This window comes from Haliotis rubra, unplaced genomic scaffold, assembly GCF_003918875.1.
Source record: "Haliotis rubra isolate DU_JTF1 unplaced genomic scaffold, ASM391887v1 Scf54, whole genome shotgun sequence".
Taxonomy (NCBI): Eukaryota; Metazoa; Mollusca; class Gastropoda; order Lepetellida; family Haliotidae; genus Haliotis; species Haliotis rubra.
Genome location: NW_025767235.1, coordinates 3,054,617 through 3,072,836, shown reverse-complemented (window position 1 = coordinate 3,072,836; position 18,220 = coordinate 3,054,617). Strand labels below are relative to the sequence as shown.

Here is an 18,220-nt window from a genome sequence, read left to right as displayed (position 1 = left end):
GGTCTTCGGCGTGACGAGCGAAAGCTTTAATCACTAGGCTACCCCACTGCCCTGTCTTGTATGGATTTGAGCGTGATTCTCATGGTTACACTGGATCATTATGGTCACACCACAATCCAGGACCATTTGTTCATTATCGCCAATCACAGTGTGATACTGCCTAGTGATACTGATGTCACAGCCTCTGTACCTGAACTTAACCTCTGCTCTTGCTCTCAGTTGGTGTTGTCGCAATGTGGAGTGGAGATGACCGTAACGTGTCTTCACAAGTATACTGTCAGAAGTTTATTTTTGTTCTTCTCATGCAAATTTGTTTTCACGAACACCTGGTGTCTCAGTGTGTTTAAGGGATCCACTCATATAGTTTCACTGCTACTTTGCTTCTCACGCCATCTGTCTTCCGGGATAATCGAGGCTTGTGACTCCCTGTTACTGACGTCATACATTTACAAGTTGGGGTGTTTCTAACAATCAAGATAGGTTATAACCCTAACCAAGAACATATTCATCCCATATTTGTAACAAGAGTTATTGGAGAAGCAATACATAATCATGGATTGTCTGTTCTGCCATAAAGAGACCCATTGAGCCAAACATGAGTGGATGTTACCTCCTTTAAGGTGATGTCGTCACAGGACAGGTTAGAGAGCCGGGCGAACTTGTACGCATCACCAAATGCCTTCCTCTCAATCAGCAGGATGATGGTCTTCTCCATCTCTCTACGACTGCCATCTTCCTGCTGTAGGAATGCTGGGAAGGCCACTGTGTCCAGCTGGTTGGCATGCAGGATACGCACTAACTTATGGAGACGGCTGTAGTCGGGCACTGTAATGGAAATGAAAACCTCATATAAAGTCATATTCTTCTTTTTTCTTTGTTATAGAACAGCCATTGATAATGTATCCACCACACTAATAAATAGAGAGCAGACGGCTTCTTCTGTTCAACAACATAGAGTAACCGGACACAGTTGGTATTTTCAACTTTCTCAGGCCATGAGATGAGACAAAGCTTTTACTTGGCAAGAACTAATGAACATTTTATTTATTATGGGTTTTTAGTGATGATTATGATTTTTTTGGGTAAACCGTACAGTGATTAGTTCCAACAGAAAGTAGGTGTCATACCATCAAAACTGAAGACAAGAGCAATATTTTCTTGATCCAATAATTTGACGAGTTGCAGTGCCTCATACAGATTGGAAGTGTGACGCAACTGACGTTGTAGCAGCCGATTGGCTGTCATTTCTAGCCAATGGGAGTTCCCCAAAATTAACTGCTGTGAAGATTCCAATCTTCCCTCAGGGTACTGCAATGTAAAACGACAACATATCTTCATTTCAAAAGTACACCCCAATTAAATTCTAGAATATAGAAAAACTTAATTAACTTGATTATCAATTATATGATGTGTAATTACATCATAGTTAATACTCATAATCAACAACAAGACTAATGAGCTGATATGTATACCATTCTTAATGATACCATTGATTATTTTGCTCACATTATTGTATCGTCACTATATGGCTGAAATATTGCCGAGGTGATGTTAAATTTTAACTCACTCACTCACATTATTGGAAATGTGCAAAAAGGTGGGCAGTTGGCACATAAGTGAGATAATATACATGACATAACAGCTGATGCACAGAAGTACAGACCTTACAAAGTGAATTTGTTGCAATAGTGTACACTAAGGAAACTAGAGGTTGACAGCATGAGGGACAACCAATGATTACACCGTCTTATGTCACGCAATCAGCTGAGAATGTTATCATAACATTATTAATCATCATTTGATGGTTCCAACCATCCAGGGTTGCACAGTTTTATCCCCGATATGTATCTTCATTGAGGATTAGATCATGTTTAATAACTAATTAGATCATGAAATACACTGGCACCTTCACTCTCCAATAGTCTGGAGCTCTGGTGTAGGCTAATTTAGCATTCTCTTCACAGAGCAAATACAAACATTCAAGAGCATGCATAGCTTCATAATTTGGCAATAATTATTACATTTGACATTGCATCCTTGAAATCACAAAGAAGACCAGTGCAGATGCTGTAGTTCCTTCCCTGTGTTAACTCAGCCAGGAACTTCAAAAACGGGAGCAGTGGTGAGTTCTGAAACCAAAGCAAGAACACACAATTGATTGGTTTAACCAGCCCAATCCTATCTGTCACTCTGTTACTAGTAGGCATGAAAAAAGGTTTCAACAATTAGTGAGTGAGTGAGTTAATATTTAACGTCACATCGGCAATATTGCAGCCATATCGTGACGATTTTAACAATTAAGACATAAAAACGTTTTAGCTTGAGCATGCTGAGCCATTGTTTTACCATAAATCTACAACAAACGTTTGACATGAAAGTCTTGATACTTACGGTTTGAAATATGTCAAATCCTGTAGCAAGAGTATATTCCCAATGTTTGCCAATGTAAAGGTCAATCAGAATTTCAAGCTCTGCCATATTCCAAACTGAGGCTGATTTCCCATGAGCCTCTAGGAACTGAGCATGCTCAGTACGATCCATCATGGCCACCAACCATCCACACAAACAGCCAGCCACTGAAGCATCCTAAATATCAAAAGCATGAAGTGGAACTAAAAAAACTATACATACCATAAATATGATCAGTGTCAGTTAAAGCAGAGCTACTATACCAATGTAATACCTCTGTGCATAAAGAACTGAGGAACTTTCTGATCAGGCAATCAGCATTGAGGCTTCTACACTCTCACTCTCAGACTGAAGGATGTATTCAGATCTAGATATCTGATTTCCATGTTTAGAACACAAACTGGACATTCCTTCTCTGAATTTACACAGCGAAAGTTAAATCTATATATTGTACACGCCCATTCATTTCTAGACCCTATAGGGGGTAACCTCAAAGAAATATTTGTGTTCTTTGAGAGTTTCCTTTAGAAGAAAAAAAACTTTTGGAATTGAGATAGTAAAAAAATATATGACAGGCGAAAGTGCTTCCTTCATTTAGACTAGCAAGTAACAGATGACTGACAGTACCTTCTATGACTGTGTCTTCTGATCTTCATGCAGTAAGGTATTGTATCGAAGTAGTAGTATAGGGAATAGCGGAACGGGACCGCATATATGCACCATGCCTAGGAGCTCCATACTAGCTAATTCGGCTCCCACAGCCACACAAAAATTAGTGTTTTTCACAAAACTATATCGAACCACTTTTCGTCTCCCGACGCAAGTGCACTCAAATTAGAGATATGCGGGTGTATGGATATAGAAAAAATAAATGCCAGGAACCAAGCTATCACGCGAAGCCTATGCCGATATCCGATCTGGTCGTTTGTGGCTTCGGGAAGCGAAGAGGAAGAACCACGTATCGCAGTTTCCAGATATACATCGCATCCGAGGTGGTTTGGACCCCGAACCACAGACAACAACTTCCGACATGGCAGAAGTCTTCGAAACCCTGCTGGAGAAGTGTCCCCATGTCTTGCTTTCCGACCGAGAGAAACAAATCCTGGATCAATCAGGACACACCTGTTGATAACAAACTAGAATTCTTGTTTCTTCATTTATTCTTATTCTTGAGTCTAAGTTTTAAACATTAGATTGACTGTAAGAGAATTGAAAAAATATAATTAAGTATATGGTCAACATGTTCCCTAAACTTACACATCTACAATATAGTGACAAACATTTTGGACAATGTAAATTGTAGTACAAACAAACTTGAAAAACTTTCACAATACCATGTGCAAAACCAGTATCTTAATTACATTGAATAAACAGGAAGCTTAATATTTCAAACATTTTTCATACCAAACTTTAGGCCAAAAGAATTCTTTGAGTATAAATTTTGAAGTCAAAGCCAATTTCCACAAGTCAAGTCCAAAATAGCTATAAAGCCTAAATTATGAAAAATTATCTTATTGTTTGGTACAAGTTAAGAAAATGCATTAAAACAAATTCCTCTTAAATGAATTGTCAAATAAGTGAATACATTTGGCTTACCATTACTTTAGACCCTCATGAGTCCTGCCTGTGTCACATGTGCTTGCAGCACAAACCACATGGTCATTTTGTCCCCAAGAAATTATCTCCCTCATCTTAAGGTTGACATAAAATGAGCACTTCATCAAAATGAAATGTGGCATTCCAAAAACTTTGAAATAGAGATAAACCTTTTTATCCATTACTACTAATTAATGTTGCAGAATATTTGTGCAATATGAAATGGTAACATTGTGGAAATATTATTAACTAAAATGTTTTACATCCTAAACCAATTGAGCCATTATAACTGAAATAAATGAAAATCATTATTTTGACCTTTACACACCGGTCTCCTAATTGTAGAATCTGCATGAAACAATTACAAATGATAGTACAAAATGGTCAAAATTGTCTTGATTTTAAAGTCATTTCATACTGGAAAGAACTGGTGTCTTCTATTTTCACATAAATAACACCAATAAATATTTGAGGTACATTCACAGTTTGTCATAAGGTCTTTCAAGAGTTCTGTTAATTTTTTAACCATGTACAATGATACACAATTTGTTTATAGGACGGACAAGCTCTGTTGTAGCTGTCCTCACACGCACAATACGTACAGATCCCTTTTTGTCTGTCATGACCTCCATGATACGTCCCAGTGACCATGAATTACGAGGAGAACTGTCTGCTAGAAGAACAATGTCTCCAACTTTAAGATTGGGCTTCCTTGCAACCCACTTCTGTCTCACTTGCTGCATGGTAAGGTATTCCTTTAGCCAACGCTTCCAAAATGTATCAGCTAAATACTGTACTTGCCTCCATCGTCGACGAGAGTAGACATCGTCTTTACAAAAAGTTCCTGGTGGCATCTTTTGACCTGAACGCATAAGCAGAAGATGGATAACCGCAACTTCTGCATCCTTTAGTACTGAAACTGTCAACATGGGCTTTGAAACGCACAATCCTTTGGGTTTATTTGCACCTGTATTTGATTCCAATTGCTTTTCTTTTACCTTTCTTTTCAGCTCTCTCATTGTTAAGATGATCCATCCAACAGCCTTTCGGAGTCGTATCCAACTTGAGTAATGATTCAATAATCTGTCCATTACATCTTGGGACTGGCAAGTTACTAGACAACTTACAGAGTTCTTGACCTCTGGGTCTTCATCAGGTACAGACACACATATGTCTGGAGAAAGGGGCCATTCAACTCTCTTGGTCTCCACAGAAACCCTGGTCCTTTAAAACCACTGTTGCTAAGTTTGAACTTGTCAAACATCATCCCTCTTGATGCAACGCTCGCCTGCTGATTGAGCTTAGTGTTGACGTACTTCCACTGCTCGACCAGAACCCTCATGGATAGTTGTGAGCCTATTTGCTTACAAAGGTTTTGAATCTTGATGTACTGTTATGGATATATCTGAGCACCGACATACTGTCAGTCCAAAAGAAAGTCTCATCTATTTTGTATTGTAGCTCTTTTGGTCAATAGCTTACACAGGCTAACTGCAACTGTAGCAGCTGTTAGCTCTAATGATATTGTCATTTTCTTCAGGGGTGCCACCCTTGATTTAGCCATTACCAAGACACAGTGAACATTGTTGTGTACATTTGTTAGACGAAGGTAGGCTACAACACCATAGCCAACTTCACTAGGCATCACAAAACAGATGCAACTGATACGATGTAATTTTACCAAACCCTTGTGGTTTGTAACACCGTTTCTACTGCTATCTCATCCAACCTTGGCAAGTTCTTTAGCCACTGAAGCCAAATTGTCAACGAAGCTTCATCTATTTCTTCATCCCATCCAAGATCTTTCCTGTATAATTCTTGGCAATCTACAAGTAAGGTGCTACGAAACCCAGAGGATCGTATACACTGCTTACAACAGATAATATGACTCTTCTGGTAGCTGTCTTATATTTGTCTTGAATCTTGAAATCTAGAGTATCAGAGTCAACAAACCAAAAGGCACCAAGAGCTCTCTCACTGGGAAGAGATTCACATTCCAGATTCAATTCCTTCACCTCCTTGGCTCTCCTCAGTTGGGATAGTTTTCATTACAGATTTGCTATTGCAGACCCATTTTGTCAAACGAAACCCTCCATCTTTGCAGAGCTTTGATAGTTCATTGATTAGGTAGACTGCCCTTTCTTCATCTTCTACAGATGCTAAACAGTCATCAACATAGAAGTTGTTCTTAACCATGTTAACAACTTCAGGAACATATCTTTTCTTTTTGTTGTCCTCAGCAGTCTGTTGCAAAGCGAATGTGGCACAACTAGATGAAGAAATGGCCCCAAACAAATGGACACACATTCTATAAATTTCTGGCTTCTCATCACAATCACCTCTTGGCCATCAGTAGAAGCTAAGGTAGTTACGATCTTCAAGGGCACTTTCACACGATAAAACATAGACTCAATGTCTCCCATAAACGCAACTTGGTCTTGGCGGAACCTGAGAAGAATGCCAATCAAGCTGTTTGTCATGTTTTTGCCTTGTATGAGCATATTGTTCAAGGACACTCCTTGAAAACCAGCACTACAATCAAACACTACTCTTATTTTGTCTGGCTTTCTTGGGTGGTATATCCCATGATGAGGTATGTACCATATCTTTCCTGGCTGACCTTCCAGCTCATCAGTAGGTACCTTTTCAACATACCCTTGACTAATATGTTTTCCATGAATGTTTCATAGTCATCATGAAACTTTGAATCAGTCAAAACTTCCGCTTCAAACTGTCTAGGCGTTTCAGAGCTTGCACACTGTTGTTGGGCATTTGTACATTGGAGCACTTAAAAGGCAGGTTAATGTAATATTCACCTTCTTGCAAAGAAACAGACTCGAAACCTTGTCGAAACCTTTTGTCCTCTTGAGACATTTCTGCTTTGTCGTCAATGGATCTTTCAGGGAAGTCAAAGTTTATGCTCTTTCCTTACCAAACTATTCAATTCACTTATTTCCTCAATATTTCTGACACTTACAATGTCCGTTCTCATAGATGGAAAATGTTGCTTTTCTCCTTGTCGACGGTCTGACAACATTCCATAAAATCCATCCTAACCGGGTTCTGGTCGCATGAGGGCTGCCTTGAGGACCAACTTTGACTTCAAATGGAGAATAGGCATCTGGGGCATTTCCGCCTATCAAAAGATCAACTCCAGATTCAAGATGAGGTACATGAATTCCATCAAAATGAGGCCACTGTGCAACATCAGCATCAGTCGGATGTGCCTGTTTGATACTGGGATATTGCTCCTAGAATACACTGTAGGAAGGACAACGGTATTCTTTAGATCCATATCATGAACCTTTAAACCAGAGATTGCACGAACAAAGGAAGTATGAGGTTCTCCAAGTGTGTATATGGTTATTTCAACCTTCTTTGACTTTCCATTGCATCCAAGCTGATTCATCAGGGATTCTGAACAAAAGGAGATGGTACTTCCAGGGTCCAGGAATGCATATGTCGATATCACTTTTAATGTATCTTTGAATGTTACTTTCACAGGGATTACAGCAAGTGTACAATCACCTTTACTGTCACCGGGTCTCCATATCTTCATCAGCTTGACCTGTACATGCACTTAAACATTTCAGGTTTGTCTTTGAGTCAATATGCAACAGTGTTGAGTGGTTACCTCTGCAGTGCTGACAGATGACGCTTCTTCTGACATTCCTTGCTGCGGTGACCCTGTTCAAGCAACGAAAACATAGACCTTTGGATTTGAGAAAGTTCAAACGATCAATATGTGGTTTAGAAGCCAACCTTTTGCATGAGTCAATAAAATGCCCACCATTAGCACAGTAGTCACATGGCTTTTGATCATTGGCATCAAACCTAGATGGTTGTTGGATACTGTAATCCTTTTCCATCTTGCTTGCATTTATCAGGTCAGTTCCAAACGTTAGCTTGGACTGAACCTTTCCTGTGCTGGGTTTAGCTAAAACTCTCCTGTAAGCTTGTGTCTTGTCATCTGGTCGCATGGCTTCTTTTCCATACATAGGATCCATGGCCTTTGCGCTTCTCTACGGACAAACTGCACAAGGTTAGAAAATTTGATGGTTGATCCAGAGAGACGAATTTGTAAAACAATACCTCCACTTCTCCTGACAGTGAAATGGTAGCTTCATAACAAGTTTACGTATATTGTCAGGATATTCCAGTACTTTCACCGAGTGCAAACTTGTCACTGCATTGCGGCATTCGTTCAGGAACACAGCATATTCGCCCAAAGCTTTTGCATTATCTGCTTTAATGTTAGGCCAGCACATAGCCCTTTTATTAGAGCATTTGCAATTGTTTCTTGATTCCCATACCTAACTTCAAGCTCGCCATAGCAGCTTTGTAGCCACTGCTTGCATCCAAGTAACCAAAGCCTTTGACAACTTGATGTGCCTCACCCTCAGTGAACTGCTCAAGATAACACATGAGCTCATCTTCAGAACTTGAGTTGCTTATTATTTTTGTTCAAATTGCCTCATGAACTTTTTGGAATTCCAGGGATTTCCATGAAACTTTGGATCTCTAAGCACTGGTTTACGAAGTTGTTGGATTATTGATACATACATGCTATCAGATGGCCTTTCATGTGCATAGGAAGCAAAGGAAGGTGGTCTTGATTGCGACTAGCCTCTTCGCTCTCTGCATATGGTGTGTCCTCTCTTACGGCATGATATTTATGTGATTCAGATATTTGGCTTTCAGGATCAACACTACATTTCTCAAGTGTCACATATTTTCTGTCAGAATTCTTTATCATCCTGATCATTGTCATAAACATCCAATACCTTTGACCTGGCCTCGGAAATCTCTAATTGTGTTCTCAACTCCAGCTCCTCCTCCTTCATCTTAATTTCTAATTTAGCCTGATTAAGCTTTTGTTTTTCTCTGAGGGCTTTTACTTTAGCTTGAAGTTCTGCTTGTCTCTGCCTTTCAAGTAGGATTGATGAAGAAATAGTACTGGCCAAAGGTGACAGACCGGTTCTACAAGAGCCAGACCTTTTACTAGAACGACTGGGGAATAAAGAATATTCACTTTGACTTTGGATTGATCCATGCTTCATGAAAACTGCTCAATGGCTGTCTTAATGGATGAAAGGATTTTATCTTGAGACCTACTCTCCTCTTCAAACTGGGTTAATTCAGGCTCTTTCAATAATTGTCTATACTCATCTCTGACATCATACAGGGTGTTATAGAGGAAAAGCCAAGATGCATATTCCTCGCCGAACATCCTCAATTGTGTTTTTAGTCACAACTCCAGTAGCAATTACTAGGTTGATGTGGTCAAAATCTCTTTCAAGCTGGCGGAAAATACCTTGTATCCGCTTACCTTTTGTTTCAGTTGCATATGACATGCCCTTATCCTGCTAACTTCTTTTGTCTTGTCTTTTTCCTATTTTGTCCTTATTATCTGTCATATTTTCTTGATCCAATTCCTAAGTCTAGTAATGTCAATGCTATGTTGATAACAAACTAGAATTCTTGTTTCTTCATTTATTCTTATTCTTGAGTCTAAGTTTTAAACATTAGATTGACTGTAAGAGAATTGAAAAAATATAATTAAGTATATGGTCAACATGTTCCCTAAACTTACACATCTACAATATAGTGACAAACATTTTGGACAATGTAAATTGTAGTACAAACAAACTTGAAAACTTTCACAATACCATGTGCAAAACCAGTATCTTAATTACATTGAATAAACAGCAAGCTTAATATTTCAAACATTTTTCATACCAAACTTTAGGCCAAAAGAATACTTGAGTATAAATTTTGAAGTCAAAGCCAATTTCCACAAGTCAAGTCCAAAATAGCTATAAAGCCTAAATTATGAAAAAAAATTATCTTATTGTTTGGTACAAGTTAAGAAAATGCATTAAATTCCTCCAAATGAATTGTAAAATAAGTTAATAACATTTGGCTTACCATTACTTTAGACCCTCATGAGTCCTGCCTGTGTCACATGTGCTTGCAGCACAAACCACATGGTCATTTTGTCCCCCAAGAAATTATCTCCCCTCATCTTAAGGTTGACATAAAATGAGCACTTCATCAAAAATGAAATGTGGCATTCCAAAAAACTATGAAATAGAGATAAACCTTTTATCCATTACTACTAATTAATGTTGCAGAATATTTGTGCAATATGAAATGGTAACATTGTGGAAATATTATTAACTAAAATGTTCACTTCCTAAACCAATTGAGCCATTATAAGTGAAATAAATGAAAATCATTATTTTGACCTTTACAACACCTTCTACGAGCGATACCAGTTTCTCGAACTCTATGTGTTGTGCTTTCGCCAATTCGTAGAAGACGGCTAAAAAGTCGATTTCATATACATCTACCCACCCAACCAATTTCTACCCACAGCAGGTAAACTCCTAATCGTTCTCGCTGACGACTACTGCCCGGAACCCAAGGACAGACACAACTGATGCACCAACTGCCTCGCCGCTATATCGAACCTCCCCACTCTCTTCGAACCAGACAACTCTACAGAACTACGCAAAAAGGAGATCGAAGCTCTGCAAGACAGTTTCGCAGAAGCCACAGCATACATCAAAAAACAAAGACAATCCCAACTGCTTGTGGAAAATGCTCTCCGCAATACGGATACAAACAAAGTAGGGGCAATAGCCGGCCGATACAGCATTCTCGGCTTCTGAACCACCAACCATTCCACACGCATCGTCCTCCAATCGCCAACAGGTGAAACGAGCACTGTTTAGACTACGGCGGGGCTAGAAAGAGTACTACGACAACACGACTCCTACTTCGAGGGAACGAAGACAGATTGTTTCGAGCGACAAACATACTGGTTGGTCCGAAAGGTTTTCTCTCGAGACGAAGTGTACGAACACACCCTGCAAATCGAGATCGGATCTTCCGAAAGATCGTTCTTCGACAAAACCGGCAAAGAGATTCGTTGGAAGAAAATACAGGTATACGAATATCTAGAACGACAAAAGGCTACGAAATCCATCGCCCCAGGTGTTGCCGCCAAAAACGCCCGCCATCCAGAAATGTGTAGACTTTTCCAGAAGGGATCTATGCCATACCTAGGTTTGCAAAACAGATGTATAGTGGGACCGAGCGAACTATCCTGTATCTACGAAAATGGAGCGCCAAAAGACGATGTAGACATTCCCGTACACGGACATTGGATGGACAGCGCCGTAGCGGATATAGATCTGTCGACAAAGCAAAGCCCAGCTCTATGTAGTCTAGGGCCCATTCGCACAACACCAAACAAAACAGAAAGCTAGAATCGTACAAATAGAAACTACAACACAACGCCACCTCTAGAAGTACATGTCCACAGTATGTTTCCATAGCTGACAGCAAATAGTCTAATCTTGCCCCAATTGTATAGTTTTCTAGACGGACCCTCTGACAGCTCGCCTTGTATTTTTGCAGAGGCACAATGGTGGGCTTGGGGTTGCAAAGGAGGAATGGAGTTGTAGACTTGTCTAGGCCCGTTTTTGTATTCCAACTGCTTTTCGTGGAATTCATGGTATGGAAAGTAGGGCGAGCGCCTGAACGAAAAAAAACCAAATGCATGGTTCGTATACCCTACTACAATACTTTTTTTCCAAATAGGCTGCATTCCACACATCGACTTCTCTACTCTATTTGGAAGGGGTCCCTAGTTTTTGGCGTTTCTGTCTTCGTCTCGTCGGCCTGTGTTTCAACCGGTCTGTCGGCCGGTGTGCAGTGCTTCCAGGTTTTGTGGACGACCTTCAATAGAAACAAGGCGGCTATCGAAAGGTAGGTCCACTTTTGCATCGATTCTACCATCTGCCACACCTTCTGGATATCCAGACGCGTCTCTTCTTGTTCCTCCTCCGCACGAGCCGACAACATTGCCGCGTTTTGCTCCACTAGAGCTGACAACATAGTCGTGGTTTGCTCCACACAAGCCGAGACAACATAGTCGTGCATTGCTCTACACGAGCCTCAATCTTCCCCAGACGATCGTAGAAGTCCTGGATGGTCAGATTTGGAGCTGTCTCGCTAGCGGGCAAGATGGTCGACGGTTCTGCAGCAGGCAATACGGCTGTGCTAGAGGGCGACGCCGGAGCTATCTCACCGGCAGGCAAGAGGGTCGAAGGTTCTGCGGCAGGGCTTCGATCTGCTTTTTGCATAGTTCTGCTCGTTCTTCCTGGATTTGTATTTCCCTTTGTAGTGCCTTTTTTGCTCTTCATCGCCAATTTTGTGCCTTCTCGGACTTCAGTAGCTCCAGCAATTTCCTTCCTCACGTTTGTGTAGACAGAGTAGAAATTTTGCGATTGGCAGGGCTATGTTAGTTATTTCTTGGAAAGGTTGGTCGGATCCTCCTCTGCCCAGCTTTTGGCATATCTTCTGTCTCCATTGCCATTCGATGTGTGGAGTTGCCAGTAGAAATACACCTGGATCCATGCCGGATGGATGTAGAGCTGTTGGCTTCTAGCTTATAGAGGCTATACCTGCTCGGTCTCTGGGAGCTCGACTCGACTTCTCGATCGTCTTTCCGTTTCGATATGGGCGAGTGGCAGATTTTGCCAAGCCTGCACAGAAACGGTCCACCCACCAACCGTAGATTTTCTATTCCGCCGGCATCTCGAACCTTTCCTCGTATCTTGTAGCCATAGACCGGAATCGTTTCTCCAGTCGGCAAATCGAGTAGCAGCAATAGTCAGTTCTTCCCTTCGTATTTTGCTACGGCAAACTTATTGCACGTGTAGATTCCTTCCGGAACTTCTGCAGCTTTTCAGTGTTTGTTGCACGGGGCTGCTGTCACTTCCATATCCTTGGACCCGGCGTATTTGGGCAAGGGGGTATGCCAAATATTGTTCCGTCCCTGTGGTGGCTCCATTTTTCCCGATAGCTGCCGGAAGATACAAGAATCTTTCTCGCATGGACAATTGTCCACCAGTTTGTCTAGGAGGCGTTGGTATCGCAGGCACCAGAAGAGGCAGTCGTCGTCGTACAGGTTCTCTATGTTCAACAACAGTAGGGGATCGCGATTTCTTCCAGGACCTCGAGTGGAAGATGCTCCTGTGGTGTGTAGTCTATCGCTTTCTTTTTCCAGAGAACGCATTTCTTGCTGCCGACGCAGTGGTCGATGGCGCCACACTTGCATGTAGAGTTGCCTTGTTCCAAGAGAGTGGGGAGTTTAGATATAGATATAGATATAGATATAGATATAGATATAGATATAGATATAGATATAGATCCTCTTTGCTTCCTGAAGGGGCAAACGACCAGATCGGATATCGGCATAGGCTTCGCGCGATAGCTTGGTTCCTGGCATTTTTATTTTCTATATCCATACACCCGCATATCTCTAATTCGAGTGCACTTGCGTCAGGAGACGAAAAGTGGTCCGATATAGTTTTGTGAAAAACACTAATTTTTTTGTGACTATGGGAGCCGAATTAGCTAGTATGGAGCTCCTAGGCATGGTGCATCTATGCGGTCCCGTTCTGCTATTCCCTATACTACTGAAGTAAAGGCTTTAACCTTCATGACCCTGAACTTTTTGCAATAAAATGCAAACTGATTTCAAGACATGACTTTGTTTATGAGTATTGTAAACAGTTTCAGAACTGAAAATTAGTGATTAGTATGATGTCCTTGACAAGAACAAAGGTCACAATATCAAGTAAAAGTGAACTCTGCTATAACAACAAGGTACCTCTTGACATGCAGCCAGTTCAGCAAACAGAGAGTTACGGAGGACAACAGATGCTTGTAGGAGGGACTTCCATGGAGAGGCGGCCGCCTGTGACGAGAACACCACTTGGAACACATCCTCCCCCGCCGACTCTTCCGTCAACGTCAGGTCAACTACAACAATCAGAGCGTCACATCAACTACAACAGTCAGAGGGTCAGGTCAGCTACAACAGTCAGAGGGTCAGGTAAACTACAACAGTCAGAGGATCAGGTCAGTTACAACAGTCAGAGGGTCAGGTCAACTACAACAGTCAGAGGGTCAGATCAGCTACAACAGTCAGAGGATCAGGTCAGATACAACAGTCAGAGGATCAGGTCAGATACAACAGTCAGAGGGTCAGGTCAACTACAACAGTCAGAGGATCAGGTCAGCTACAACAGTCAGAGGGTCAGGGTCAGCTACAACAGTCAGAGGGTCAGGGTCAGCTACAACAGTCAGAGGGTCCGGATCCAGCTACAACAGTCAGAGGGTCAGGTCAACTACAACAGTCAGAGGGTCTGGTCGCCATACAACAGTCAGAGGATCAGGTCAGCTACAACAGTCAGAGGATCAGGTCAGCTACAACAGTCAGAGGGTCAGGTCAACTACAACAGTCAGAGGGTCAAGTCAGCTACAACAGTCAGAGGATCAGGTCAACTACAACAGTCAGAGGATCAGGTCAACTACAACAGTCAGAGGGTCAGGTCAACTACAACAGTCAGAGGGTCAGATCAGCTACAACAGTCAGAGGGTCAGGTCAGCTACAACAGTCAGAGGATCAGGTCAGCTACAACAGTCAGAGGGTCAGGTCAACTACAACAGTCAGAGGGTCAAGTCAGCTACAACAGTCAGAGGATCAGGTCAGCTACAACAGTCAGAGGGTCAGGTCAGCTACAACAGTCAGAGGGTCAGGTCAACTACAACAGTCAGAGGATCAGGTCAGCTACAACAGTCAGAGGGTCAGATCAGCTACAACAGTCAGAGGGTCAGGTCAACTACAACAGTCAGAGGGTCAAGTCAGCTACAACAGTCAGAGGATCAGGTCAGCTACAACAGTCAGAGGATCAGGTCAACTACAACAGTCAGAGGATCAGGTCAGCTACAACAGTCAGAGGGTCAGATCAGCTACAACAGTCAGAGGGTCAGGTCAACTACAACAGTCAGAGGGTCGGGTCAACTACAACAGTCAGAGGATCAGGTCAACTACAACAGTCAGAGGATCAGGTCAGCTACAACAGTCAGAGGATCAGGTCAACTACAACAGTCAGAGGATCAGGTCAGCTACAACAGTCAGAGGGTCAGGTCAACTACAACAGTCAGAGGGTCAGGGTCAACTACAACAGTCAGAGGGTCAGGTCAACTACAACAGTCAGAGGGTCGGGTCAACTACAACAGTCAGAGGGTCAGGTCAACTACAACAGTCAGAGGGTCAGGTCAACTACAACAGTCAGAGGGTCGGGTCAACTACAACAGTCAGAGGGTCTGGTCAGCTACAACAGTCAGAGGGTCTGGTCAGCTACAACAGTCAGAGGGTCGGGTCAACTACAACAGTCAGAGGGTCGGGTCAACTACAACAGTCAGAGGATCAGGTCAGATACAACAGTCAGAGGATCAGGTCAGCTACAACAGTCAGAGGGTCAGGTCAACTACAACAGTCAGAGGGTCAGGTCAGATACAACAGTCAGAGGGTCTGGTCAGCTACAACAGTCAGAGGGTCAGGTCAACTACAACAGTCAGAGGGTCGGGTCAACTACAACAGTCAGAGGATCAGGTCAGATACAACAGTCAGAGGATCAGGTCAGCTACAACAGTCAGAGGGTCAGGTCAACTACAACAGTCAGAGGGTCAGGTCAACTACAACAGTCAGAGGGTCAGGTCAGATACAACAGTCAGAGGGTCTGGTCAGCTACAACAGTCAGAGGGTCAGGTCAGCTACAACAGTCAGAGGGTCAGGTCAGCTACAACAGTCAGAGGGTCAGGTCAACTACAACAGTCAGAGGATCAGGTCAGCTACAACAGTCAGAGGGTCAGATCAGCTACAACAGTCAGAGGGTCAGGTCAACTACAACAGTCAGAGGGTCAAGTCAGCTGCCAACAGTCAGAGGATCAGGTCAGCTACAACAGTCAGAGGATCAGGTCAACTCTACAACAGTCAGAGGATCAGGTCAGCTACAACAGCCAGAGGGTCAGATCAGCTACAACAGTCAGAGGGTCAGGTCAACTACAACAGTCAGAGGGTCGGGTCAACTACAACAGTCAGAGGATCAGGTCAACTACAACAGTCAGAGGATCAGGTCAGCTACAACAGTCAGAGGATCAGGTCAACTACAACAGTCAGAGGATCAGGTCAGCTACAACAGTCAGAGGGTCAGGTCAACTACAACAGTCAGAGGGTCAGGTCAACTACAACAGTCAGAGGGTCAGGTCAACTACAACAGTCAGAGGGTCGGGTCAACTACAACAGTCAGAGGGTCAGGTCAACTACAACAGTCAGAGGGTCAGGTCAACTACAACAGTCAGAGGGTCGGGTCAACTACAACAGTCAGGAGGGTCTGGTCAGCTGCAACAGTCAGAGGGTCTGGTCAGCTACAACAGTCAGAGGGTCGGGTCAACTACAACAGTCAGAGGGTCGGGCCAACTACAACAGTCAGAGGATCAGGTCAGATACAACAGCCAGAGAGGATCAGGTCAGCTACAACAGTCAGAGGGTCAGGTCAACTACAACAGTCAGAGGGTCAGGTCAGATACAACAGTCAGAGGGTCTGGTCAGCTACAACAGTCAGAGGGTCAGGTCAACTACAACAGTCAGAGGGTCGGGTCAACTACAACAGTCAGAGGATCAGGTCCCTTTCGATACAACAGTCAGAGGATCAGGGTCAGCTACAACAGTCAGAGGGTCAGGTCAACCACAACAGTCAGAGGGTCAGGTCAACTACAACAGTCAGAGGGTCAGGTCAGAGATACAACAGTCAGAGGGTCAGGTCAACTACAACAGTCAGAGGGTCGGGTCAACTACAACAGTCAGAGGGTCGGGTCAACTACAACAGTCAGAGGGTCAGGTCAGCTACAACAGTCAGAGGGTCAGGTCAACTACAACAGTCAGAGGGTCTGGTCAGCTACAACAGTCAGAGGGTCAGGTCAACTACAACAGTCAGAGGGTCGGGTCAACTACAACAGTCAGAGGATCAGGTCAGCTACAACAGTCAGAGGGTCAGGTCAGCTACAACAGTCAGAGGGTCGGGTCAGCTACAACAGTCAGAGGGTCTGGTCAGCTACAACAGTCAGAGGGTCACTGTAGTTTATTATTATTCCATGTGAAGGCCTTTTAAAGACAGGCAGAAGGTTTTTCAAGCCTGGGGTTAACCCTGGATGACGTTTTCTCTGCTCACCTGGCTGTGTTTGATCCTGAGCCAGTACCTCTCCCTGGGTGGAGGTCAAGCTAGCATGGTCCTCCTCATCACTGCTTGCATTACCTGAACAGAAAACATTGTTACCATGGTTATATCTTGCATACAACATTAAGAGTGATGCAGATGACTCAACCTGCCTTTGACAGGCCAATCGTTTGATACTGAATACAGGAAAATTCATTCCTGTCCACTAGGCCTAGACAACTAAGTCTTACAGAAACTGTAAACATGGTTATTGGTCTCTTTCAAGCAGAACCAAACACAAAATCTGAGGTCTAGAAGTCTGTAAACCTCAAAATATGCTAAAAAAAACCCCTGAATTCCAAGGCATTGACAACATGTTAAGGACAAATCACTGTACCTCTCCCCTTTGATAGGCCAATCTTAGCATAAAGTGAGGATCTGGCATCCTTCGTAGAGCCCCTTGTCTGGGTGTCACTGGGTGTTTCGGACAACTTCCTTCGCAGCATGACAGACTTTGCATCTGCATTTTCTATGACATAGTGGAGGTGTTCGCGTAGATGTCGACTGCGGAACTGGTGAAGTAGGCCCTGCAACTGATCACAGTTGGCAATAGTCATGGATAAATCAAGGAATAATGTCACCAAATTCAAATCACTTCTTCAGTACCAATTGTGTCACGAACCTGTTGTTTAGGGAACTGATGCAGCTGGGCAAACCAGAGGAAGGGCAGCCATTTATCAGCATGGGCACATTCCTCCAGGAAGACCGTGACAGAGGTAGATGGAGCAGGTGGCAGAGGGTCACGGTCAACAGCCACTGGTGGGCAGCCTCGAAACTTGTACTGGCAAGACAGGCAAACACACATCTCACATATCAGTAATGATAAACCGAGTGATTCAGCATCCTTTGTATGCAAAACAGTTCTCATAAACTACAGCTGATTTCAACTTCATGACATTGGTGAATGCTGCTCAAAGATACATAAATGTCTGCCCCTTCACGGAATATTCCCATGTTTTATTCGAAAATGAGGGAAAGTTAGCTCTGGATCAGGTACATGGGAAGTAACACACAGCTTTTGGTGAGGGATGCTCAACACAGACACAGACACAGACATAATCTACTGTGGTAGGACT

General features: G+C 42.9%; 1 protein-coding gene across 1 annotated transcript in view; it reads right to left on the bottom strand.

Moving 5' to 3' along the window:
* LOC124253357 (spatacsin-like) overlaps positions 1 to 18,220 on the bottom strand; it is a 66,362-nt gene that overhangs the window by 18,487 nt on the left and 29,655 nt on the right. The window contains 9 exon segments of the mRNA XM_046687107.1: positions 611 to 825; positions 1,128 to 1,308; positions 2,022 to 2,129; positions 2,392 to 2,586; positions 13,691 to 13,842; positions 17,100 to 17,183; positions 17,482 to 17,677; positions 17,767 to 17,855; positions 17,858 to 17,925. Coding sequence (XP_046543063.1) covers positions 611 to 825; positions 1,128 to 1,308; positions 2,022 to 2,129; positions 2,392 to 2,586; positions 13,691 to 13,842; positions 17,100 to 17,183; positions 17,482 to 17,677; positions 17,767 to 17,855; positions 17,858 to 17,925 — 1,288 coding nt within the window.